Below are 27807 nucleotides of genomic sequence, written 5' to 3' on the forward strand. Positions count from 1 at the left end.
TGGCAGGAAACGTTTTGCTGAGGTGATGGCTTAACAAGGCCCGTGGCCACAGCATCCACCAGTGACCCAGGTGAGCCGGGGGGTTGCTCGGACACAAAGCAGCAGCAGCCGCAGCTGCGCTAGTTGTCCTCTCAGCCATGCCCTGCCCCACACACTCCACCGCCCGCAGCGGCAGCCCACTCCGCCTCAGGAAAGCTTCGCAAACGGTAACCCCACTGCCAGGAGACGCGGGCTCCCAGGCCGGCCGGGAAGGGCAGGGCAGGGCAGGGCCCAGGTCCCGCTGAGGACACCCCGCCCTCTCGCCCAACACCAGCGGCCGCCAGCCCACGCGCGCCGCCACCGGTCCCCAGCCTCCCGCCGTCGTACGCCGGCCACGCGCACGCGCCCCACCAGCCAGCACCACCGCGGAAGCGCGCGGGCGGTAACGGAGGGACAGGCAGGCAGGCAGGCGACATCCGGGCATTCCGCCCCTGCTCCGTGACCCCGCCCCTCCCGCCGAGGCGGATAAAGGGCCGCGCCGGCGCCGCGCGCGCTCTCAGTCTGTTGCCCCGCCCCTCGGCAGCGCCGGGCAGGGGCCCGTGCCCGCCGCCCCGCCCCGCGCGCTTGCTTGCCCGCCCGCCCTAGCGCGCGCGCCCGCCCGCGCGGCCGTTGGGGGCGCGGCCGGCAGCGGGGCCGCGCGGCAGCCCGGCGGGCGGTGAGGCGAGGCCAGGCTAGGCTAGGCCAGGCCGGGAGAGGCGAAGCGAGCGCCGCGGCGGGGGAAAGGGCGAGGCGCAGCGCAGTCTCCCGCGCCTGCCGAGCGACGGGGGACGGGTGAGCCGCAGCTGTCCGCGGTCGGCGGGGCGAGCCGGGGCCTGCGCCCCCCGCGGGGCTGCGTCCCGCTCCTGGCCGGCGGCGGCTGCCTGGCAGCCGGGTGGTAAACAAATGGCGGCCTGGCGGGGGCGAGCGGCCGTGGTCGCGGCGGGGCGGGGGCGGCCGGGGCCCGGCGCTGGCTCGGTCGCGGCACCCCGCTGTCCCTGACAGGTCCCGGCCGGGAGGCGGGGGCGGCGCTGCCCGCATACCTCGGAGGAGGCCGCGGGGGGTTTGGTGTGCGTGTTTCGCCGGTGTCCCCTCCTCCCTGCCCGCCCCCCGGCTCCTGCAGGGCCCAAAGTGCTGAGTGTGTGTCGGTGGTAACGTGCCATGTAGGGTGGCCGCCGGCCGCCCCGCCCCCGCGCCTGGCCCCTCTGCGGGCCCGCGGCCGCCGGGAGCGGGTGGCGGAGTGAGCCCGGCTGCCGCCGCTTCCTCTTACCCCGCTGCTGGTGTTGCCAGCGCTATCCGGGGTGTCGCGATAGCACGCGGGAAGGGGTAGGGCTGGGGTCTGCCTGGTGCTGTCGAGACTGCAGTCGGAGAGTCTCCTTTCTGCATGGAAGGAGAGGGGAAGAGAGCAAATAATCCAGAGGTATTGCTGAAATCCTTGTTTAATCCTGCGTGTTCGTCTGTTTCGAGTAGCTGTGCTCAGATCATGCAAGAGATGGTGTTTTGTCTCTTCTCTCAGTTCCTTTTTTGATAGCTAGTATTGATACGCATTGGAACCTTTTTTTCCCCTCCTTTATGAAGGTAAGGAAGGTTGCGTAGCTGCACTCCTGAAACGCCACAGGTTGACAATCAGAAGAAAGATGACAGCAGCTTGTTGAACGGCACGCATATTGAAACAGTCGTGTGGCCTGACTTCCAAAAGTTCTAGCACCACTGTCGTTTGCAGCAGGTCTTCTGAATTCTCCAGGGAAAAAAACCCATGGGCTAGAGAGATGGCTTTCTTTTGTTCTGTAAAGTTCTGCTCGGATTTGGTTGAGGAGCTTTTCATAATCCTTGTTTCTCTTTTGCTGATTATGTTGCTAATATGCCAAAATAAGTATGTGTTAGCATACTAATCCAAAAACGGGCCTGTGCTGCTGTAGCAGTAGCATCACCTTGCTTGTGCTAGCACTTTAGGTAAGAGATCTCCCTCTGCTTTCTCTAGAATTGGTGTGTAACACTTGATGGTTAAGTCCGTTCCCTGGACAGGTGCTGCCTTCTGCTGCATGTTAATGTCATACACCTTAACTTGGTTCATGCATCCCTGCTGATGAGGATGTTAGTTATGCTTATTTATGATCTTCCTCTTTCCCAAAACTACAAAAATACTATTTAAAAGAACTTTGGTTGGTAAGCAAGTTAAATACTGGAAGACTGAAAAATACACTGGCAACTTTAATCTGTCTTCCACTCTGTATGTGTCTAAATATCTGTGCATAATTTCTCCATAGTGGTCAAGTTTCATTCAGAGAAGGAATAGATTCAGAGGGTGAATTGGGGTTGTGTTACAAGCTGAGACTTTTTATGGGGTCTCTGTCTCATTCTTTTCCAAAGTTAAAAGGTGTTAGAGAACAGGGGTATCCCAGCAGAATGGGCAAAGGCTATGCAAAAGCAGTCTTCTTACTTTGCTGCTTGAATGTTCTTTCTTCTGCACTAAATTCTTCTGTTACTCCATTAACTTCTTAAATTTGGATTATATTTCCCTTGCCTCCTACTTTGATATTAGAAGTCTAATGGGCAAATTAAGTGCTGAGTTTAACTAGCAGTATCTATTTGGAAACTTTCTGGGCAAGATTTCTGTACATTTTTGGACAACCAAGTTTTTGACTTAGGTCCTAAAGAGTGTCTTATAGTACCTTTGTGAAGAAGAAAGCATATGTCTGTTAGTCTGCAGGTGAGCTCCTGTAGCTGCTGTGGATTTCAGCTTCGTAACAAACCTATGCTTTGTATTCAGTCCAATTGAACTAAAAATAACAAAAAAAAATTCCTTCATATTGATAGACCTATTTCTTTGGTGAGCACTGTCTCAAATGAGGCAAATGCTTTTTGCCTCTGGCAATCAGATCCAGTGGTATAGAGATGGGAGCAGGGAATCATTTATCTAGTGATCATTGTGCTGGTGACAGTTCTCTTTCAGTTTCCTTATCTGTACATAAGAATAAAGATAACTCGAGTATTTGTTGGTGAGATGGTTAGATTGTGTAAGGAGTAAGTATTCCTGAACAGACCACAAATAAACAAGTAGTTACATTATTAAGTGAGGGTTACAGAGAAATCCTACATAAGCTGTCCTAAGTGTCTGGGCACTATCTAGTCTCAATATTGAATGAAGGAAAAAGACTGAAAAAATCTTGTAATATAAACTGGTCTAAAACAGGCCAAGGGAGTTGAAGTTGCAGGGGAGCTCTAGATTCTAACTTACTTTGCAGGCTACTGTTTTTAATAGTTTTTGAGGTGACACTTGATGTCTTGTTTTAATTTGATTGTAATCTGTTAATGCTACTTGAATCTAAAATACCCTGCAAACCCTTACAGTCTATAGAACATCTAATTGAGTAGACTGTGCTGTTGTTTACCAAGTGTCAAACATTGATCGAAGTTCTTAATGTGAAATCATGATGAAAACCTGATAGGTTTAAACTTAAGGCATCAGAATGAGAGGCATGGTGAGGTATAATTCTGATTGGCATAGTTACAGCTTTTCATATAAAACTTAAGGTGGTGCTTCAGGTCGGTGGTTGAGTAGTCATGCCTGGTTCAGACTTGGTTACATAGGTGCCAGAAGGTGGGTGGTGTTTAGTTTGTTGAAGTTTAAGCTTTGTGTTTATTTGTCTATTTAGAAGCATCTCCAGTAGAAACTAGTTTTCCAAAAGTTCTGTGGGACAGAGTAATTTGTTAGAGTGACAGATTCATTGCTAATAGGATCTTTTTAGGAGTGTGCTTTATTGGCATACCTGTAATGCTCTTCCAAAACCTTGTTTTAGCTGAGTCACTATTGTGACTGGCTATGGAATGTGTTTGGATGGGAATGTTCAGCTGGAGTCTTTGAGGAAAGAGTAATAGCATCAAGCCCGTTGACATTTGGAAAAGGCAGTCTGAATGATATTTGAGATCAGAAATTGATGACTCATTATATGTCCTAAAACCCTGCACAAAAGTGTAGTGCAGATCTTTGTGTTTTCCAGTTCTTCATTAAAATTAAAAACATATTGAAAGAGCTGGTGTAACATGCTCATTATGAGATACATTCCCAGCTTCTTGACATCAACTATTTGAGATAAGCGAGGTTTTATTTAGAAAATATTTTTTTTAAAACTGGATTTTTTTTTTTTTTACTATTTCCATTGGTTTTAAAACTGAGCAGCTTGGAAGGGGGAAAAGCCTAACAGGTGCTGCAAAAATCATCTTTCATTTGATAAGAAAGTGAAATATCTGTAAATAGAATAGGTTAAAGTTGTTAAAACTGTCTTTGTTCTTGTTCTCCTCTTTGTTCTACTTCTAATTTTTCAAAATATTTTAGGACAAACTCCCATCTTTTCTACTTTAGTATTATCTGGTGCAGTGGGGAGTGGGAGTGGTCTATGAAATTTTTTTTGTGTGTACTATCTAATTTTGCTGTATAGTGGTCAGGCCATCATCTACTAACAAGAGTGTATTTTTAATAGAAAAAATAACCTTATATGTAGAGTACATAACATCTGCATTTCGGTCTGGGATTTTGGAGAGCAGTTGTGTTCACGTTCCATTTACTTTAAAGTTGTTTTCTTATTTTGCTATGGGAACTGGTTAAACTTGTGTAGTAAGACCTGAAACAGTACATTAACAAGATTTTTGGCCTGATCTCTGTAAATATACAGAGGTCAGGAATTCTGCGGCAACATGTATGAATTAAAATATTATGTAAGAAGGAGAATTTATTTTTGGCTTCTTTTGGGTGGCTAAAACTACCTACTGTAATGTAGAATGCATTATTTTTTCCAGTAGTTCTCTTTCTGATTTCTGAGAAATGGCTTCTTTTCTTTTTCTCTTTTTTTTTTTTTTTTTTTTTTTTTTTTACCCCTGAAGGATTTGTGAGATAATATCTGGGGATAAGGATATCATTGTTCCTCTGGGTATATCACCTTGTTTCCACCTGTGTTGTTTTAATGATAAACCATGGGTATGAACACATTGAAGAAGCAGCTTGTTACAGCAAAGAGTTTTTTAATATTAAGCGACTGCTTTATAAGTTCTCATGTCTGAAGACTGAAGCCAGACAAATTTTAACTAGACTAAAATGCAGTTTGTAAAAGAATCAAAACTTGAATTTTATTTATTTGTTTTAGTTCTCCAGCTGTTGCAATCTTTAATTCAAGTTTGTTTTTTTCTTAAGTGATTCCTGGTGGACCAAACAAAAGAATTAAGTGAAGTAGGTCAGAATAATAACTTTTAATAATCTCTTCTAGCTTTAAATCTAAATAGGTAACTGTCTAGTGTGACTAACAGCTAGCAATAAGCTAAATGACAGAACTTAGATTGTGCTTGCAAAGTCTGTTAAAACTTGTTTATTTTTCCATAAAACCTGCAAAATATTTCAACATTTGTAGCTCCAGATAGTGTAAGCACATGACCTTTTCAGAGGATTGTACATATGGAAAGCAATCTGTACACCTGAAATGAAACTTTACTTCTGATCTCATTTCTTGCAGAGTCTGCAGCAATTGAGGAGTCGCACTGAGTTCAAGTTCGGAAGTGCTTTACACATGAAATCTACTGGTGCTCTAGCTGATTCTGCCCTGTCACCATCTCAACAGGTAGAGTGCTTTTGTGCCTGAGCCATGCAGCAAGCATAGCTGTTCCTGGTGTGATTGTCCTGTGTTAGTGTGTGGCCAAAGGTACATTGAGGCCTTTGGGTTTCTTCTTTCGGGAATGTGTCAAGGAGACAAGAATGCATGGCAGATCTGTCACAAAAGTACTCTAAGGAAAAGTCTAGTAGTTTTGATTTTTAACACTCAGAGTTTAATAGTGATAGAAAGAAATGTTCTATCATTCCATCAGAGCTTCTATTCTAAAATGGAACAAAGCCAGACATGTGGTGCATCAGTGTGAAGGGTCCACTTCAGTCAAAGCAGTGTTTTGCTTTGGGTCATTTTCCCCTTGATTTTTTTTTTTTTTTGGCTGCACTGATTTAGGAGGAAATATCTTGGAAATATCTCACTGAATTCTCTGAATGGGAGAAAGATGGTTTGCCACTAGGGAGAAAGGAACTCTTAAAATGTTACTCAAAAGAATGCAAAATCCAGGTCAGCTCCTGTAATAGGATGTGTGGGGCAGGAGTAGACATGGAAAAGCTTTTCTTTATAAGGTCGACATTAAAAAGTTGCATTTCCTTGTAATTCTAATACTGTTTTTGCTGTAGTTAGAAGTTTATTTTTGTTTTGCTCTGGTTTGTTTTTGAGGTAGATGGATAACTTTAAATTGTGCTTCAAAAAGCAGTTAGAACATACTTCTTCAATGCTAGATCACTGATAAAACTGGAATCTTTCCAGAAGTACATATCCCCCTGAGGTTTTTTTTTCTTGCAATAAGAAGCCATGTTTTGAGCCTGACCTTTTTCTCCCTCTTTTGTGTAATACATATAAATTGCTGTAGACTACGATGATAATGGTAGAAGTAGCATACTACTTGTGTAGTAGTTTGGGCTTTAGTAATTGAAGCTCCTTCTCATGTGTTCAGTGTTTAACAAAAAATAATGTAGACTCATTCTAGTATGTCCAATATGTGCAGTCACTACTAGGCAGGGAAGATGCTCTCTTCTTTGTTGTGGGTGAATTTGTTTGAAAATGCAGTGCAAACCTGTCTGTCCGAGTGTTTTGAATATAGTTTTAATTTCTCTGATCTACATAGTTGTAACAGAAGCCAGGGTTGTCCTGATGAACTTGGGGGTAAGGAGCGGTAATTTGTATCCCATAAGGTTGAGATTTTAAGCGTGGCATCTGAAAGGATTCTACTTCCTAAAAGTACGTCTGATGTAAATAGCTTGAAGAAATATAAGGCTTCATAAAGTTCCTGTCAGAAACTTCTCTTTGAAATTGGAAAAATAGTATAAAAAAGAACAATTGCCTAGTATATAAGATATTGAAATATGGCCACATGTAGTACTCTATTACTTGTGCAACTGACACACGTACCTTTAAATTTGTCATCTCTTAGTCATGTTATTTCACCTTAACTGGCAGTTTGTAATGTTGTTGGTTGTTCTTTTGAATTTACCATTTTAAAGGGCAGTTGAAAATTAGAGTAGCATTAGATTAACTTTGCTGTACATCCCTGTCTCCTGCCTTCCCAATGCTATGGGGAGACATTTGAGCAGGATTTGAGGTACTCAGCTCCCTAATATGAGGACAGTGGTTGCGCTGGCTTTGGAAAAGCCTCAGGATGAGACTATTTAACCTTAGACTTTGTGGAGTCTTGAGCAGTAGAGTTAGAGCTGCCTTTTGTTGCTCACATCAAGCAGGGATGGGAACTAGCGGTGGCATTTGCCATTCTCCAGTTGAAATGGTGTCGAAGACATCCTCCTCAACCTCCAGTTCATCTTTTTCATCGGTTATTTGAAAACTGTTAAATCAGAACAGACCTCCAACCAACCAACCCAAACACCAGCACCCCCAAACCCAAAAAGGAAGCATAACATGCGTAACGTAGAAAGTTAATGCAGCCATGCTATTGTAGTAACAGACTGAGGTGTTGGATTTTAGATACAAAAATTGCTACACTTTTTGTGCAGGATAGGGATGACAAGATAAGCTTACCTTCTAGAGACTGCAAAGCTTGTTTAAAGCATTTGATAGTTAGACCTGTGAATCAAGGTGAATGATAGTTGTTCTCCCATGCATGGTAGGATATAGAAAAATAAAATAGCTTGTTCAATAGTTATCTATAGTAGTGTCAATTCTATTTTGGCAGAATATTGTATAGCTTTTTTTTTTTTCTTTTCTCTATAATACTGCTCCTCTACCTCTTTCCCTATTTTCCTTAGCCTTTTTTTAGCGACTTATCACTTCAATCTCTCTCACTTGGCCATTTCCTCTCTGAAAGTTTCTGCATCTTACCAGACTTGTTAGCCACTCTTTTAGCCAGATACCTGGGTAAAAGTTGGAGATTCAGATGTATGGCAGTGTCTTCTACAATCTCCAAAACAAAAGGGAATTTTTTAGAATGGTTTGCATACATTTGGCTGCTTGTGGGTGGATTTGGCTGCTCCTGGGAGTTTAAACCTGTAGTACTGCTTGTGTCTCTCTATTCTTCTACTTCCTTGAACCAGTAATTTAAGAACCTGTTGGCCTATTTAGTTGAATTTGATAGAGGGAAGAGTCTCAAAGATAGTTGAGCTTTATAGGTTTGCTGAATAAAAGGTAGCTGAGCGCTAGAGGATTCCAACAGCAGTAATAGTTGCTGTGATTTCCTCTTTTACAGCATGAAAGAATTCATATAAGGGTGAGTAAGTAAGCAGGCTTTGGGTTTAATAGTAATAAGTACAGCTCCTTATATTTTGTGGTGTAGAAGAAAGTGAGAGCTCTCACATGCAGCTGAAGTATTGTGTGGTGACTGTTTGAAACCCTTATTATGCTATTTTAATGTTTGTGTTACAACAGCAACTGAAAATCATGTGGCTGTAGCAGCTGGAATTTTAATCCTTTTAATTATGACAGATTTTCAAAGCATGTTCTGGTGATTTGGTCAGCTGACTGTATAGTATGTACAATAACATCAAGTGATTGCACAAATTCTGAGAGCAGTGGTCACCTCACTGGAACGGGATGTATTTTTAGGTTTCTCTGCTAGTAACAGTCAAGTGTGTGTACTTAAGCATCTCATATGAACTGAAGCTAGTTGCTGACACCACACTATCAGAAAAGGACAGCTGTTAGTTCTTGCTATAGTCATTGATCTGACACTATCTTCTCACCAAATTGTGGCAAGGAGCACAATGGGGTATAAACACTGTGAAAAATTATTGGTACATGTTTTAATGACGGGTTTTTTTCTTCAGGTCAGCAATGACACTGTTAGCCCTTTTCAATTTTCTGTATCAGAGTAACTGAAAGCACTTTGTTACCTCCAGCAAGAATTTTCCTTATCTCCCCTTCACTCAGCAGTTTTTTTCCTTTACAAGGCAATGTTTGGGAAGAGTGTGGTTCTAGTTCTCAATGTAATACTAGTGATACACTGGTTCTGGTTCTTCAAAGGAAAATGATTCATATGTGGATGCTTTTAATGAATTAGAGAGGTGCTAAGTTCCGTGGTTCACAAGGCTGGCTTACAAAATGGAGTTGTGACCATTTGTTGATTAATGAATGTGGTAATTCTTGAGGTTTTACTCATGATTTCACTAGTTTGATAGGGTCATTTGTTTTTTTTGCCTTTGGACTTACTTTGCAATTGAATTATATCAAAAGCCTTAACTAGTTTAAGCAGTCCAGGAAACTCATAACTGCCCCAAACAGTTGTTGAGTTTGAAGCCCAGGTATAAAATTAAAAATGCAGAAAAAGGACATTTAACATATATGAAAGGACTTTGTAGTAAGTTATAAATAAAATGTGCCTAAAATTTGACTAAATTGAAGTTCTGCAGCAGGTGCTGTGAAGTTAAGGTTTGTAAGCAGGACACAGAATTTTAGTGAATGTCTTGCTGATGGTCTACTGATGTCCAAAGAGATTTTAAATTATATATTTAGTTAAGCCAAAGGATTTAAAATTTAAGACAAATGGCAACTAATATCAAACTTTTTAGTGACCAATAAAATTCTAATTTTTGGAAACTGAGAGAATAGGTTACTTCAACTATTTACTTGATAACGTGCATAAATGCTTCTTTATAAAAACGATTGCAAGGATCTGTTATAGAAGTAAATTAGCATCTACCTATTGATAAAACATGGTATTTTAGCGTGTTCTCTGGCTTTCATATACTGTTAGTGATATATGATGTTTTCACCAGGTTTTGTCCCCTTACACATTTCAGAATTTCATTTGCTTGTATGAAATCATTAAGTTTTGATGAATATTAGCTTATGTGTGAAAGGAATCCAGGAGCCTGAGAAAAGCCAGTATCACCATGCAACTCGGGTTTCACAATCTGACTTGTAAAGACCAAGATAGTGTGCTAGGGAGGAGGATGTTTTACTGTCTCAGTAGAATGTTCTTCTGTGTAAGCTCACATAGGCTATTTAAAGATAGTATTTAATGATGGTTGACTAATTTAGGGTATGTCTACACAAATGGTGCAGGCAGACACGAGCTCAGTTTGACTGCACTCTGAGCTGTCTGCATGCAGGCCAGTTTTGGCCTGGAAGCAACAGAGCAGTGGTAGCATTGCAGTGTGCGCTGGCTAACACACCTGCCCCCTGCTCTAGGAGTGGCTCCCTTCTGGCCATCTTAAAGCAAGCAGGGTGCATAGCTTTTTGCAAAGTAGCTAAACAATACTTTCTTTTTTTTTTGTTTTTTTAAACATAATTGTGGGTAACTGATTACATTAAGCCTTACCACTACCAGGCTGCTTGTTTTATGGGAGCAGGACTGTGTTTAGATGTATGAAGCAAGGGTTGGGCTCCTGCATTATAAACTAGCAATTGTCTTTTTCAGGTCTGTTTCCATTTTGTGTTAAGCACTTTAAAATACACTCATAACGCGAGAGCTTCCTCTTGATCTCTGCTCACCTGTTAACTTGAGGAAAGCTAGAGTTTGGTTTCAGTATTGATGCAAAACTCTGGAATTGGCTTTGGTCTAGCAACAGGTAGGCTGCTGTATTTGGCAGGAATTGCTTAGGGCTTTGTCAGAACAACTAAAAATATCCCAGAGAAGTCAAATAATTTTCTCTTCTTCATTCTTTACTGAACATGTTTCAGCTCTTTGCAGTAGATGCTATCTGACTTAATATGCAAGTTGAAAGCAGATTGGGTGCCAGAAAGGTTTGCTGAAATGTTTCGCAAGTCAGTCACTGAGTTCAGTGGCTGATACGCTTGACGCTTGACAATTTATTCTAACCTTACTTGTTACTCAGTATATAAATACTAAGGTATGGTGGGGAAAATTCAGCTGTGTTTTGCCTGCTAAGTGTAACACATATGCTTCTTTGTTAGAAGTGTTCAGGAGAGTGGGTGGCTAAAATATTTGAGTTATCCAAATTACGACGGATAGGGGGATGAGGACTGATTGCTACTTAAAGTTGGCATGAATTTCAAAGCATTAAAAGAATACAAGTGAATAAAGTGTCACATAGATTTCTATTTAAATGCTTTAAATAAAGTGGAGTGTCTAAAAGGCTGTTTTGTTTCCTCTTACCTTCAATTTGAACAAAAGGCATAATACTAATCCATTTTATTTTTACAGTTCTGAGTCTTTAAGATGTTTTAATGCATTAAAACTGAAGTGTTTAGTCTGAGGACAATGCATGAGAGCACTTGTTAGCTAGTAGAATAAAATAAGGCACCAGTTCTATTAATCTTAAATTCTGTAAGCATTTTATTTTTCAAGAAAATTGCTGGAGGGTGGGGAGTGAGGAAAAGATAGAACTGAGCAATGTATTTTTGACACAGTATTTTGAGATTTGTCTCCATGCAAATCATTCTCTGATATATCTGAACTATAATCCCTAGTGGTATCACTTCTGAGAGGGAGTTTGTTGGAGCATACGGGAGAGCTTGGTCACTTGCATGGGCCTGCACTCCAGCTAGTGAGCAGTTCCAGAGCCTCTCGAAGTATGGTACAAAGATGTTTACTCTCTTCTTTTTATTTTTTTTTTTCTTTTTTCTACCTACCACAACAAAGAATTGAATTTTTTGTTTGTGTCAATTTGTTATACTGGATTATGCAATGAATTTTATTTGGATTTTTATTGCTGTTTGACCTTGTTCTGTGAAGTTGTCGTGTTACCCTTACACTTTGAACCGCTGGTATTGTAATCATGATGGCCATAGGGTGCTTTAAAAAAATTACTTTTTGTGCGTTGAACTGGAGGTATAGATGGGACCATGTTGGATAGTAAAGTTTTATGCAGAAGTTTTCAATGAAATGAAGGGGCTTATTTAATGTATAATATAACTGCTACCCTTATGCAACAACTACTATAAAAATATGGGAGGAGCTATAGGCTATAGATGAAGAAAACAAGAAGAGTGAAGAGCTTTCTTAAGGGACTGCTGTCTGTCATTAGCATGGAGGGGGGAGAATGGGACATGACAGAATTGAGATACATGCTGAGTGCTGCAGATTGCCTTAAACAGAACTGCATGAAGAGGGTGTCAGAAGCTTAGATGGTAGCAAGCAGCCCAGGGAATAGGTTGTCTCTGTTTAATTTAGAGAACTGGAGATGAGGAGGAATCTGGCTTCCTTTATTTCATCTCCCTACTCTGTAGAGTTGTGTGATTTCTGATTTTAGGTAGGGGGCCATAGTCAATGATCATGCTTTGCTTTTGATTGAATCACCTATTTGCAGTGGGCAGGGGAAAAGAACTATTCCAGAGGGAAGGATTATACAACATTTTTATCTAAGTTGCATATATTATACTTGGTGAATAAATGCATAGACTGTGTCTTGACCTCTGAAACAAACGTGTATCTTTAATTTTCAGGTGAACTTTTAAACACCATTTCTCTGAGATAAAATGTCACATACTTGTTCTCTTAAAATGGCTACTGATCAGTTCACAGTGTGTTAACATAGATCTCTCTGTACGCGTAGAGGATGCAAAACTGCAAATAACTGTTAGTAAACATTAACAATATTGAGTTTATGTTCTTTGCCTTTGTCTCCTTTCTCTTAACTCAGAATTGGATTTACAGTCATGGAGGAACATCAACAACATTCACACTGTGTGAACTGTGTCAGCCGTCGTTGTATGACCAGACCAGAACCTGGCATTTCCTGTGATTTGATTGGCTGCCCGTTGGTTTGTGGAGCAGTTTTTCACTCGTGTAAAGCTGAGGAACATCGCATGTTATGTCCGCTTGAAAGAGTGCCTTGTTTGAATAGTGGCTTTGGATGTCCCTTCATAGTAGCTCGAAATAAAATTGCTGATCATCTAGAAGTTTGTCCTGCAAGTGTGGTATGTTGTACCATGGAGTGGAATAGATGGCCAGTCAGTTACGCAGACCGAAAATCTTACGAAAATCTGAGTAAGGATGTTGATGAAGTGGAACAGCTAGATATGGCTTTAGCCCTTCAAGACCAGCGCATGTTATTAGAATCACTTAAAGTAGCAACTATGATGTCAAAAGCAGGTGATCAGATACCAGAATCCAGAGAGCAAACCCCTGTCAAATCAAGCACCCCAGGTGCAGTGCATTCAAATGGTTTGATGCCTGCAGATGAAGAGTCCTATGGTGCACTTTATCAAGCTACTGTAGAAACAACAAGGAGTTTAGCTGCTGCTCTGGATATCCTGAACACTGCTACAAGGGACATTAATATGTTAAGTTCAAGGCTCTGCATTTCACCACATGAAATGAAAGAAGATACTGAGATTAAAGAACAAGCTTCTAATGGCATTATTCAGGATAAAAAGTCTGACCATGAATATCCAGATGAAGATAACATAGGAGCAGTTGGGGGAGTGAACTTTGATAGCCCGAGTCAAAATTCAGAAATGGAGCAAAATGGTTCTAGTGATATTTGTTATGATATAGAGCAAAAACATGACTTAAATCGAAACCTTAATAACTCCTCACTTTTGTGTAATGGCTTTCATGTAGAAAATGAGTATTCAAAGGTGTTGGACCAGCATGAAGATCTTTGTGTATCTAATTCAAAACCGTCCAGTGTAGCAAATGGTGAATGTACTGCATCTCATGATGATGAAGCATTACAGTCTTGCAGCTCCTTCCCTGTAACAGCACAACTTAAAGAAGTAATGTCAGCTGATCACTTAGTTAATGGCAATGTTAATCATGTACTATTTCCCCATAATGCTAACGAAGAAGAAATGTTAGAGAGACAAGTGGAGCAAGAAAGATTGAGAAATATAGATGCGTTTTCACTTTTACGGCATCGGTCATACAAATTCCTTGTTAACCACTATTGGTCTACACCAAAAGAAGACAAAGCTGTTGATACATCAGATTTGGAGATAACAGAAGATCCTATGGGTCTTCAGGGGATTGATCTAATCACCGCAGCTCTTTTGTTTTGCCTAGGAGACTCTCCTGGAGGTAGGGGGATATCAGAAAGTCGCACTGTCGATGTGTATCACGTTGACTTTGGGACCCAGACGTTTTCTCTCCCATCTGCTATATTGGCCACAAATACAATGGTGGGGGAAATAGCTTCAGCTTCTGCATGTGATCATGCCAACCCACAGCTCTCAAATCCGAGTCCATTCCAGACCCTGGGACTGGATTTGGTATTGGAATATGTGGCTAGATACCAAACAAAACAGCGTTCAATGTTTACATTTGTTTGTGGACAGTTGTTTAGGAGGAATGAATTTTCATCACATTTTAAGAATGTGCATGGTGACATTCATGCTGGCCTTAATGGCTGGATGGAGCAGAGGTGTCCTTTGGCATATTATGGGTGTACATATTCTCAACGAAGGTTTTGCCCTTCAACACAAGGGGCAAAAATTATTCATGACCGCCACTTACGGTCATTTGGAGTTCAGCCTTGTATATCCACAGTATTAGTAGAACCAGCAAAAAGCTGCCTAATTGGACTACACAATGACCATCTCAGTAGTCTGCCTTTTGAGGTTCTGCAGCACATTGCGAGTTTCCTAGATGGTTTTAGTTTATGTCAGCTTTCAAGAGTGTCACGTTTAATGAGAGATGTGTGTGGAAGCTTGCTTCAAGCACGTGGAATGGTGATACTGCTTTGGGAGAAGAGAAAGTATCCAGATGGAAGTTCTTCTTGGCAGATAAAAGAAAAAGTAAGTTATTTTTTTATTTTGAAGGTAAAAGTATTAAAATGGTCATGGGTCTGCTTTTTCCCTTAATATTTTCCTTGATCACTATTGTTATTACTGGGTTTTGGTATAATATCCCTTCAAGAAATAGATTGTCATATTGAACAACAATTAGTGAAAATTACTAGCAGGTTGGTTTAGTCTTCTCCACACTTGAAGATGTAGAAGTTAGTTTTTACTTGATGTAAATAAATTAACCTCTGATTTTCCCTAGATTTTTAAATATTAGATGATTACTCCATGGTTTTCTTTAATATCAATATTCCATGAAACTGGGAAAGTTGCCTACAAAGTTTGCTTTTTTTGCCTTTATACTGCTTACAGCAATTTTAATTTTTGCTCATCTGTTGAGATCCTATCCATTGCCATGATACTGAGTGCCTTAAGTATGTAAATAATTCTTAAAACCTTTGGGTGACCTTTGTGTAGTACAGTTTTCACCGTTTCTCCCCCGCCCCGAACTGGAGTATCTTCAGCAACCATTTGGAATTGCAGAAGTTGATCATTTCAGTAACGGGTCATTGTGACTGGTCATGCAGTACTTCATCATTTAACTTCTGACTGCATCTACTTTGTAGATGCAAAAAGTATTGTTGCCATTCTTCCCAGTATTCAGAGTTGACTTGGAATCTGATTCAGCATGGGACCGGCTATACAAATTTAGCATTGTACAGTTTTTGTCATGTTGATTTTTAGTATTTATAATAGCCACAAAATATTGCCTGAAAGTATTACAAAAGACAAACATTTAATTTCATGCTCTGAGTTGAGGTATCTTAAAACATTTTGAGCCTAAGTGCAACTTATTTTCCAGGTTTGGCGCTTCAGTACAGCCTTCTGTACTGTGAATGAGTGGAAGTTTGCTGACATCGTAAGCATGGCTGACCACTTGAAGAAATGTAGCTATAATGCTGTAGAGAGAAGAGAGGAGGCTGTTCCGCTGCCATGTATGTGTGTAACACGAGAACTCACGAAAGAAGGACGTTCACTGCGCTCTGTTTTGAAACCAGTACTTTAAATATTGCAACCACTCCAATTGCACATACACTCAAGCACCTGATATAACCTCGGTAATATTACGTGACACTTTATTAATGTACTAAAGATACTTTCTAGCTAAATCTACTCTGTCACTGTGTATATAAGGTTTGAAGTGACATTTATTTTTTATAATACTGTTTAGCTGGAAAGTAATGAAAGTTGCCTTAACGTTTGAAAAATTCGGAACTTGCTGGACAGGGTAGTTTTATCTAACTTATATAATTTAAGAACAAAATCCTAAGGTGTGTTCTCTGATTCACTGGTGCCCATGTTGCTGTTGGCTGATAACATTTCAAAAATGGCCTCTAAATGGTATGCACATTTAGATAGAGGAATCACTGAATTGTAGTGAGTCAAAATCCTGACCAAATATACTTTCTGTATTTGGTCTATTTTTTTTTAACAAATTATAATCCAAATATTTGAAAGATAAGGAAGAATTCAAAACTTTATAGTACATGTCTCAAACACAGCTTTTAAGTGCATCTTTTCTCATGAAATTGGCGTTATGGTGCTGTTCCTAGTTAACAGGTGACCTAGGATCAGCTTTTTTTAAAAAAATTTTTTTTTTTTTTTTTAGGAATGATCTCATGAACTCAGATTTACAGCAGCATAATTTTTAGTACAACTTTCTTTTGACATGTCAGCAACGATTATTTTTCTTCTGAACTATTAACAGTTATTTCACTTTTGGGAGCAAAACTTTTAGAGCTAAAACCATGGAATACTAGTTTTTACTCTTGCACCTACAATGACATCTATATAAAATGTTAAAAATGTTTTTCCTTGTCCTGCAGTTGGCTGAGGGTTAATTGCTTGAGCAGTCAGAAATTCAAAGTATGTGATGAACAGTTACGAATTTATAATGCAGCTAATGAAAGGGCTTTACTTGTTTTATGGTATTGTGAGATGTACTGTCTCCTTTTCTGTTAATTTGTTTATAAAAATGCTGCTTTTCTGAGGAGCATTTTAAATTACTGGTATGTGTAGCAAATGTATCATCTTCATAAGATGAGACATGATTTGTTAATTGCATAAGGCATATCAGAAATGTATGTTCAGCCACATCTGTTAAATGAACAACTCCAATTTGCTTCCAGTCTTCCATAATAGAAAATCTTACAAAGCATTTGTGAACAGCGAATACATGCTATGAAAAATGGCCTGGTATAGCAAAACTGTAATAACTTGAACTGACTTTCCAACTTGTTTGTGTTTTAAAGTTGGTGTCTCTTGCCTGTTGCACTTAGCAACTGTGCCACAAAGCTAAAACAGAAACAGACCAGAGCTTGGAACAAAGAAATACAGTACGTATTTCCATTATAGGAAAAAATAAGAGATTACTAAGGAGGAGATGTTTACAAAAATGGCTAAATTTATTACTCGTAATTTCTGTACTGGACACTTGTTTATCACTAGCCTGGCTGCAGTTCACAACTTTGGTATCTGTGCATTTCCCATCCTGGGTCCAGTCCAGCTGAACATTCACTGCCTTTTTCTATCCAGAGTGCTACAGGTGCCCAGAAAAAAAAAAATAATCTAGTTCTTCAGTGCCATGAGTTGAAATTACAAGAGCTCAAACAGAAGTTCTGCCTGGATCTTCAAACTACATGTTCTTTTTCCACGCTTTCTCTTTTTTTGTTTGAAGAGAGGAAAGGAGTAAACCCTCTACAGAAGTTAGCAATATTTGCAGTAATTCTTAGCTGATACCACAGTTATGTGGAAAGGAGAATCTAGATTAATGTACAAATCTGACTATACCAGCTGGGTTTTAGGTAGAGATTTTAACATCCCCCACCCCTGGCCCTGTTCTCTGAGTGCATTGAAATGCTCATTACCCACAAATGCTTCAGTACAAGGCAGGAGACAGACTTTGGTCAGTTCTTGTCTTTTAGCTCTAATGGCTCCTTGCTGCTGTTCTCCAGTGTTTAAAAGTAGTACTGTGGCTTGAAGGATCCTGAATGTTGGGGAGTTTATGGTTGTGTTAATGGCTAAATCTACTTTAAAACATCTGTCTTGGGTTACTGGTATATTTTTTTTTTCAGTCAGCAGTGTGGTGGGTTTGGTACTTGGCATTCTTTGTAACTACCCAGAACCCTGATGAGTACAGTAGGCAGGCATGTGTCTCGGTCGCTTAGGAGAAGAGGGTATTCAGTTAGAGGAGCTGGCGTTGGTAGAATCTCGCTTGTAGCGCAGTGCAGATCTACATCTAAAGTATCATCAGTTGTTGATCTAGTAAAATGAACCTTTTAAGTACTCGGTGTTCTTCTTAAGAAATAACACTATTTCTCAATACATGCACTTTTGTTTTCAAATGTAGATACAGGCTTTTTTGTTAAATTAGTTTATTTTTTATGAGAATCCAGAGCTATTAAAATATCAATGTTGAAAACAAAATCTCTGCCTTGTAAACTGCTCCAAATGCAGGAATACAATATAGTTAGGAAAAAACCTTTTTTTTTTTTACACTGCTATGCAGTTTGTAAAACATCTATGGTGTATAGTCAGTCTATCAAAATGTGGCTTGTTCACATTTGCCCTGGAATTTTAAAAATGTCGTATCCTGTTCCTGGTGCATCTTCCTTACAGCATATATAGACAGCTGTTCCAGTCTTTCTTTTACTTGATACCACATTGCTACTTTGTTTAAAATACTATGTTTTCAATCATTATGCAATATTTTTTTTGCAATGTCTGTTGAAATCCTAATAAAACTTTTGGAGTTTCTCTTTTAGTATGATTGTGCTTTTTTTTAAAGCTTACCACCAGCATTCCAGTGTTCAGACATGGTGCTCAATGTCTACATATAGGATTCTAGTAAGTACTCAAACAAGTTACGTAAAGGAATCTATTTACAAACATTGAAAGGTTACATGATTTGGAAGTGATTAATATGTATTCACATTCATTTCATTATGAAGATTAGTCATTCCTTTTTAGACTATACACCCATTTCTATTGCTTTGGTCTATTATGTGGCATAGATTTCCTTCCACAATCTAACTACATAACATTGAAGACTAATAATGTACCTTGTAGGTTTGTTTAAATTGTTTTTTTCTGAATAATAAATTGGAAAGATTATCTAATCAACATGATACACACTTATGCTACTGATTTGCAAAGAACATTTTCAGTGTGTTGTCTCATGAGTAAAGTTTTCTGTAGGAAGTTGTTGCTTAAGATGGTACAGAAGCAAAAATTTAGGTTGTTTTTAGGTAATAGTTGTAGTTCAGACTGTTTGTGGAGTGGCAAAATGTAAAACAAAACCTCATTAAAACAGAAGACTCTGCCCAGAAATTTACCTTTAGGCCTGCCATTCGCTAGTATGTGTATGCTATAATAGTCTTTACAATTAAAAATGTACCTATACTACATAAATCTGATAATAAATTAATCTAAGCTGTGTCGAGTAATGTGATGTGACTCATGGTTTAATTTCAGCCATTACAAACTTGTGCCTATTTCACTTTTTAGACAGACCACATTAGCCTTTTGTTTTGCTGTGTCCATAAGTGGATTAGATATTCTGCTGTGTAAGGCAATATTTTTTGTCTCACTTTAACTTTCTTGATGCTTAAACTATTCTAGATGATTTGCCTGTTTGTCTGAGAATGCTACTGCTAAAACTATTTTCATAGGCTCTTCTCTGTTGAATGTACTTTCCTAGAATGAGGTTTCGGTTCAGTGGAGAATTCAATGCTTGCTGTAATAGTAGAAAGCTGATTAAAATTCTTTCAGTCAGAACGTCTGTTCGGGCATCTTTGATCATCTTCAGATGAGCAAAAAGTTGTGGTGGTTTGCCGCACTGAGGAAGAAATAGCATTCAGATAGTGTTTATAAAAGTTATGGCACGTAAAGCAGAGACACTTTGAAGAATGGGATTCTCATAGTGTGACTGTTCAGCATGTGGTGAATATTGTAGCAGTAATCCAAACTGGAGAGGAAAACTGAATGGAGAAGGAGGCTTAAAATAACAAAGGCATCCAGTCCCAGCATAGAGAATCTTCTGAGGGACTGTGTTTGTGAGAGTGCTGGGAATTTCTGACTTGTGCATACCACAACTGTGTTTTACTGATGATTTATCGGGTTTTTTTGCCATGATAGCAGGAGTTGCCCTGCTCCTATTTGAGCTCTATAATGTGCTTTAGTTGTAAACTGTCTCCAAGTGCTGCCTGTATTTCTGAATCAAGTATTAGTTAAGTTGAACACAGTCTTCTCTACTGAATGCAAAGTATGTGTTAGGTGTAGGTTCTACCTGCTGGTGGTGTCAGAGGCAATATTTGGTAAGAATAATAGAAAAATAAGGTCCTTTGGATACAGAGAATTCATGTGCATGGTTTCCATCAGTATTTGCCAGAAAAAGAGAACAAAACTGTGTTAGGGAATGCAAAGAGTAAAATAAGAAGACTGGTAGCATTCACTATAACTTGCTAATGGCCTAGTAGTTGAAAAAACATTATTAATCATCATTAGATGCAGTATGAAACGTGACAGCAAAAGTCCACACCTCTGCCATTTTGACAAACCAAGTTCTGCAACGCATGCAGTAGTAGGTATGCAGACTGGTTATAGCCTAAGGTAGCAGGAAAATGTATACAAAATAAGCATGTATGATTTTAACTGCAAAATATAGAAAGAAAAAAAAAGCTAGTTTCATGAGACATAAGGCTAGATTTTTAGAATCAGTCAGAAAAATGTGATTTCTGCCTTGAGGATATTTCAGTGTTCTGGTGTTTAGTTTCATCCTGAACTGTGTTGACATTTATTTATTTTAAATCATAAATTAATGAACTGCAGAAAAATAGTAATAGGAAAAATTGCAATGACCTTACAAAATTATTTCAGTTTGACAGTGTCATGGTGTATTATTGAACTGATAATTTTACAATATAAAAAAAAGGAACACAAAAAATATTGTAATATATGCCTTTCATTTAAGATTTGATCTTTTTTTGTCCTAAGGTATGTTTTCAAGCATGTAACAAAAGAGCTATCTTCAAGCTTATTGTGATTTAAATAGGGAGATTAAATAGCAAGATGAAAGTTGGGTTGCATTACTATTTTCATGTGAACATCCTGACAAAGGGGTAGGCTGCAGAACAAAAGTAATCTGATTGTGTGACTGGTTAGCAAATGAACAATCAAGGACCTGGCGTGAATATATGTTGGACTTTGTTCAGAAGTGTTAATGTTTGATCATTACATGTTGTCTAATCTGCTGAATATTGTGGACTCTCTAGTATTGTTATTATATAGTAGCGTTCCACATGTAATTCTGGCGGCCTTTGCAGCAAAAAGGAAATAATGTGCCACTTAATGAGATTTGAACCTTGGTTAAGGTAAAATATGACTATTATGAACTGTGGCAGCTGTTCATGAGCATCAGCTTTCTGGAGTTTCAGATCATTGTGTGTTTCAAGAGTAAGGGATGAGTGGATGCCTTGTTGCCTAAGCAAGGTGTCTTCTTGCTCAGAAGAGTTTTATATGGTATCTCACTGTGCACATGGTTTTTAATACACAGATGAGTAGGATGTTCTTGATTTAACAACGCAGTAAGACTGACTTCTCAGCAGATAGGATTCCACACAGCACAAAATTGCTTCCATATTTTGTGATAAAACAGGTCAAGTCTAAGTGACCTGTGACTTGGACTTCAGTTAACTGGAGTAGCAACTTGTAATGGTGTTTTTCAGTTGATACCATTTTGGATAAACACAGAGGCATTTATGTTAAAGGTTAAAAACCAAAATAAACAAATGAACCAGAAAAACAAAAACAAAACAAAAAACCCACCAAAAAACCCACCCCAACAACTAGAAAAATTCTCATTGATGGATTTCTGTCCTGTTTCTATATATGAACAATGTTCATTAATGTTTGTTAGGAGAGCCTGGCAAGTAAATAGAAAACTAAATTTCTATATTTTGTTCAAATTAAATCTACCGCATCATTTTAATGAAAAACAAAACTGAAACAAAACACATTTACAAAAGTCATGATTGGCAGTGTCACCTTTTTACTGTCCTTTTGATCTTCAAGTGAAGCTTAAATGATACCAGATTTGCTAATTTTATCATCCAGATGTTTTTTATTCTCTTTGACTAGTTCAATTATGTAAATAGCTGAAAAAGAAAATCTCAGGACTTTCATAGGTGTTTAACAGGCTGAGACAGTTTCAAGTACAAGATTCCAGCATTGATCTTTATCATGATTGTAGAGGGTCTTTGCTAAGATTCTGGTGGTTATTGTATACCACAGATGCAATGAGATGATCTTTTCAACCCTGTATTGAAGATCAGGGAGAAGGGCAATTCTTACATATAGCTCTGATCCTCCATACCATCTTGAAACTCTTTGGTTTTCTAGGAGTCACGTTTGAACCTATGAGAGTCTCATCTCATTTCAGTGCTTATCTATTTAATGTTTTGCACTTGGTGTCTTTATTTCAAGTACTGTCCAGGTTTCATAGGAAAAACTGCTTTTCTACCTAGCAGGGAAGTTGACACAAAAAAACTACAGAACACTTACTTGTCTATGCTTGAGTGTTCACATTTCAGGTAAATTGGAACATATGCCAGATGGGTATCAAACTAATGTTAACCAATATCGAACTCATTATCTTTGCCATCCAAGGTGGGGCAAATCTCTGGATCATTAAATTTGTTTCTGATCACCTGATGAGGATACCTGAAGAAGGTCTGTTTTTTCACAGTGGTGGAAGAAAGAGGCAGATTGTAACCAAATAAATGGTTCTTATTCTGGCTGAGGCAACAAAAACTTGCCTTATTTTTAGAACTTCTTGGAGTCCTGGTCCTCGATGTAATCCTTGAAGTTCTGTGGGTACTTCTCCTTAAACTCATCTCCTTTGGAAAGTGAGTCATGACAGGTGAACTCATGTTCAAAGTGTTAAACATGCCCGCTCTCCTCCAAAATAATTAAAAGGCAGCAAAAGACTAGCAACTTGGTCACTTTGGGTAAGTTGAAAAGTTCCTTTTCAGTCCTTAGGTACGACGCAGTCCCTGTGATCCTCGGTTATTGATTGTGGTCTGAGAATGGGAAGCTCTCCAAAGTTGAGTAGAAGTGCGTTAGGTAACCCTTTACACACTAGTATGGGCCGTTCTGTGTTTCTGCAGTCATGTCAGGAGAATTTACTCAAGGACTTAATGTGCTGCTTCTGCTTGCAAACTCTGTTCCTTATCACCAGGTTAATCTGATCTTATCTCTTCACAAGGACATTTCTTGAGCGCATGGCCATCTGCCTCCTCCTGTTGAAGCTAACAGCCTTTTTAGTGGCTGTGATTTCCACTGAATGATTTTAGAAAATTCAGCCTTTATGCAAAGTACCTTCCCTCCCCACAAGAAATGTTCCCCTGTGTGCATACTTCAAATTCTTCCCTGGGATATTGTCTTGCTGCCACTGAAGCCAGGAGATGATTCTACTTGATTCATCCTAAGGTGTGTGTAGCCAAGATTGAGGCCTTCCTCCTTAAAGGCGTAAAGCTTGCTTTATCTCGAACAGGGCTGTGCTGGGTTTATGTGGCAAGGCTTTGGTGGGGTGGGAGGGGGGATTGTCTCTGAGAAGAGGCTAGGGGGCTGCGCCATGCTGAATACCACAGTTGGTTCTAGATGGCTCTGCAATGGACCCACCGCTGGCCAAAGCTGAGCCTATCAGTGAAGCTGGCGATGTCTCTGAGACAACATTTAAGAAAGGGTAAAAAACATTGTGCAGCAGCTGTGAGAGAAGAGTGACAAAAATGTGAGAACAACCATGCAGACACCAAGGTCAGTGAAGAAGGAGGGGCAGGAAGTGCTCCAGGCACCAGAGCAGAGAGTCCCCTGCAGCCCACAGAGAAGACCATGGTGAGGCAGGCTGTCCCCCTGCAGCCCATGGAGGACCCCATGTCAGAGCAGGTAGATGTACCTCGAGGGAAGCTGCAGCCCATGGAGAGGAGCCCATGCTGGAGCAGGTTTGCTGGCAGGACTTGTGACCCCATGAGGGACCCATGCTGGAGCAGTTCGTGAAGAACTTTCATGGCAAGGGCCCACATTGGAGCAGCTTGTGAAGGACTGTGGCCGATGGGAGGAGCCCCGCTCTGGAGCAGGGGAAAAGTGTGAAGAGGGAAGAGCGGCAGGGATGAGCTGTTACCATCTCTTATGTACTCATAGTATGAATTCATAACAATAGCACCACTCAAAAGAGTTCGCTTCTTAATAACCAACTTTCTTGTTTCCTCTTACTCAAGTGGTTGAGCGGTTTTGATCCAGAGTAGGTGTTGAAGCCTTTATTAGATTTGTCGTCAGGGTTGCAGTGTTAATGACGGAGTGAAGTGGGTTGTGTGGTTAAATGTCGCTCAGCAATATCATTCAGCTGGAAAGCTGTAATTCTGCTTTGCAGAAAAAATAATAATGAGGTTTTCATCTATATTTCCCTTCTGCTTTGGAATGAAACACAAACTTTTTGGTACGGTTTTAGTCAAGGAAGCAAGCAAGATACAGATGTTCAGAGTAACATCTGAATGGTTAGGGCATCTCATATGTGGAAGATCCACTTTGTCTTGTCTCCAAATCAAGCAGAGAAGGAATGTTCAATAATAAGGTGCTGTTTCTCACATCATAATCACTGCAAGAGCTGCTTCTGATTTCTCTCTTGCTTTCACCTTTCTCTCCTCACAGAATGAATGGTAAATTATTCCACTGTAGGAAATAGTTACCTTGTGTATAGGTGTGTTAAAGTTCGACAGAATGTGTAGAAGTGAAAGAAAATGTAAGAAATCTTCAAAATAGGTGGAGAATATGGGCTAACTTATGCTTTGGCAATTAGTCAGGATAACTTGTAACTGGTCTTTAATTTTGCTCTGCCCACAGGTATGCTCTCAGCAAAAGTGGGTTTCAGAAGTACTACTCTAGAGAGAATCAGGGCACAGCTTGCCTTTGGAATATTCTGTTTGAACTTTAAGACACTCTTAAAGACACTCTTCATCACTTGGATGAGCAACCTTGTGTTAATTATGGTAGTTACTGAGAACAACACACGAAGTGGTTGAGTATTCCCTGTCAGTTGTGGTGACCTAACAATGCCCAGGAAAACATTAACAAGTGGCCAGCTGAAGCGTGATGTGCTGCTTTGCATCTTGAGCAAGTACCTGATGGTTACATGACAATCATACGAGACTGTTTTTCTTCCAAGTCTGATGCACGCATCAGGTTAGAGCGACTGCTTGCATCCATGGAGATAAAATTTTAGAGTTGTGCTCAAGCTGAAACTAACCTGGGGAGAAACTGAAGAGGAAAGGGAGAACATTACCACCTGCACATCATTATCTAGGGACTCACCCATGATAAGGGAGTTACCTGCTCCCAGACACATGTGACCACATAGTTTCTAATTGCAAACTACTGTAGTATAATGAGTTACCCATGAGTCAGCTGAGACATCGTGGTAGTGTTAGCAGATGTGTTATACTTTGCAGCTGGAGCAGATTGAGAGAATTTATCTGGTTGTTTACCACAACTCAGCTGATGACACATTACTCCACAAATAATTTGATTGATGCCAGGAGCCAAAATCTAGCCTGTACTGTCAGTGATCCCATCGTTGCCATATGGACCTTCCCAGCAGATGGACTGTCACTTCTGTTTCCCTCTGTGGCATTAAATGCTACTCTGTTGTTTTTTACATCACTGTAAGTAGGATTAACAATAGAAGCAACATTTTTTTTTTCCAAAGCATTGTTTGATGCCGATATTGAGGACCTTTATAGTTGCTGTTAGACTTCAAGGGGATGTTCTGACAAACTCATCCATAATGCAACTTAGGCCGGGAAAAAAACCCCACTTTTTATTTATTGCTCCCTATGGATCATATAGATGTAATTGCATTGAAATGAAGTGAGATGCTAAAGCTATGGCTATAGTAATTCTGAGAAATCCATGCAGAGTTCATTTTATGCTTAGTTGGATCAATATATCAAACACGTTGGTTTCTATTTCCTTGAAATTATGTGGGTAGTTATATTTGAACAAAGATGTGCTACAGCAAAACAAGTATTAATAAATACAGAATAATAAAAGTAACATAAAACCACTCTTTCTCTAGTGGTACGGACAGAAACCTTAACAGAACTTGTTTACTTAGGAAAGACTGCCAGCAACTTGTTTATCTGACTTAGAAGCACTTGAGTGCAAAGTGATGCCAGCTGGATTTGTTATGTAAATACAACTTTTAACAGATTTTTGAGTATTTTTGGTCTCACTAGAACAGTCTTAAGTTTGTCAGCTACAGGGATATACGTGTTGTACATATTCATCTTCTGGCATACAATAACACTCTTAATAAATTTACAGAAAAGAGGTGTTTGTGGTGAAATGAGTGGATTCAGTTGACTTCCGTGCAGTTTACAGACTGTTCTAATCCAGGTCATACTGGTTGCTGCCTAAAATACGTCTAGAACAAAGTACTAGTTCTCCAAGTCTGAAATAAGCTCTTCTAGGTGATAATGTGCAATTCATCCATCAGTCTAGTCAGCTGCCAAGTAACAGTTCTGTAGCTTTCCCTTTTATAGTTCGCTGATTGATGACATGTCCCTAAAGAAAAAGTTGTTATATTTGCAAGCATCTCTGAAAGGCAGAGAAGAATTGCAATGTTCAAAAAAAAAAAGTATATAATATCCAAATCACTAGCTGAAGCTTAATTAGCCCCTTGAAATTTTGAGCTGATTGTGTATGAACTTTAATGAAATCCATAGAGCTTTGCAAAAAGCATGGCTGAGAGCAGCAGAAGAAAAATGATTAGCCTCTCTTGAAGTCTACGCAGTCCAGAGAGTGAATAGTTTCTTTGCACTATTCCCTTTTTTCTTAATTTCTGTTATTTTCCTTGCATTGTTCTAAAAATAATATCCCACTGGCCGTCCCCAGTGAGACTCCTAATTTGCAGTCATACTAGCCTAAATTACAGATTATTTAATAGCTTTATAAACAGCAATCATCAGGTTTATTTTCATAAAGTCTTAAGTTGAAACTTGCACCAGTGTTAAATACCAAAATATCTGGCTTAAAAGCATAGAAAATGAAAGGTATATTTCCAGAGGGACTTGAAACCTTTAGGTGCTGATAAAATCATCAGAGGGTACTGGTTTATCTGTTACCTCTGATAATTAAAGTCTTAGCTTTAGGCTTCCAAATTGGAATGCTTTTGCTAGAGTCACTTTGAATCCTTCTACTAGGAAGCAAAGGCACTGACAGTCAGTCGTTTTTATTTTACACTTTTTTAAAATGAAGAAAGAAACACCTACCTTCTAAGGTTTAGTGTTTAGAAATGTCAGAGAACCTCATTTGGTAAGACAGATCGGTTTAACTTTCCCTACAAGGACATGGAGACCAGAATGATATGAATACTGATTTGTGCTCTCCCCTTAAAAATATTAAAAGGAAAAGCATTATAAGATAAATCTAATTTAGTCGTTCCAACAGAATACGCCAGCTTGGCTCAGATACTTTGGCAGGCAAACAATGGTGGGCTCAGTTTTTGCAGTATTAAGTCTAAAAAGATGTAGATCTGGTGCTTGTTCAGTATAGGATCTTTCTGGAATAAAATAATACTGAAGTTGTTCTCCCGATGGTTGGTGTGTATGAATGTGGGTAGGTCTGTGATTGCCATCTCACCTGCAGCACTTGGCTTTGAGCATCCTGTAGCGTGGATTATTCAACTGGTCACAGGTGGCAACGGGCTTGATTTTTTTTTTTTTTTTTTAAGGGTGTTGACGTTGATAACTTTGGCGGACTGTTTACTTCCATCTCACAGCCGAATGGTAGATACAGGCAAACAAGAATCTGTCGATAGGTACTAAGGGAACATGCAGATCAACATGCAGATATTAAATGTGCCTTTTGTGTGCATAATCACTTCTTAGAAATACAGCTGAAGAAAATCCTGTCAAGTGTTTTAGCTTGTTTATCATTATATATTGATAGAATCTATGTAGTTTGAAAGAAA

At 39.6% G+C, this 27807-nt stretch overlaps 1 protein-coding gene across 3 annotated transcripts; it reads left to right on the top strand.

Moving 5' to 3' along the window:
- The first annotated feature begins 548 nt into the window (after positions 1 to 548).
- On the top strand, positions 549 to 18539 carry FBXO30 (F-box protein 30). Of its 3 annotated transcripts, XM_054821316.1 has the most exons (5): positions 549 to 810; positions 5204 to 5243; positions 5520 to 5624; positions 12641 to 14735; positions 15586 to 18539. In XM_054821316.1, the coding sequence occupies exons 4-5, from the start codon at positions 12657 to 12659 to the stop codon at positions 15787 to 15789; spliced, it is 2283 nt and encodes a 760-aa protein (XP_054677291.1). In that variant the 5' UTR covers positions 549 to 810; positions 5204 to 5243; positions 5520 to 5624; positions 12641 to 12656; the 3' UTR covers positions 15790 to 18539. The 3 variants fall into 3 exon arrangements, with proteins under 3 accessions (XP_054677291.1, XP_054677290.1, XP_054677292.1); XM_054821315.1 differs by lacking the exon at positions 5204 to 5243; XM_054821317.1 differs by lacking the exons at positions 549 to 810; positions 5204 to 5243 and adding an exon at positions 824 to 1435.
- The last annotated feature ends 9268 nt before the right edge of the window (positions 18540 to 27807 follow it).

Source organism: Grus americana, chromosome 3, assembly GCF_028858705.1.
Source record: "Grus americana isolate bGruAme1 chromosome 3, bGruAme1.mat, whole genome shotgun sequence".
Taxonomy (NCBI): Eukaryota; Metazoa; Chordata; class Aves; order Gruiformes; family Gruidae; genus Grus; species Grus americana.

Bases quoted from the DNA above. Each gene is read 5' to 3' on its own strand.
- FBXO30 (XM_054821316.1), top strand. From the start codon at position 12,657: ATGGAGGAACATCAACAACATTCACACTGTGTGAACTGTGTCAGCCGT. The intron at 14,736-15,585 runs GTAAGTTATTTT...CTTATTTTCCAG, and splicing joins CTTGGCAGATAAAAGAAAAA to GTTTGGCGCTTCAGTACAGC.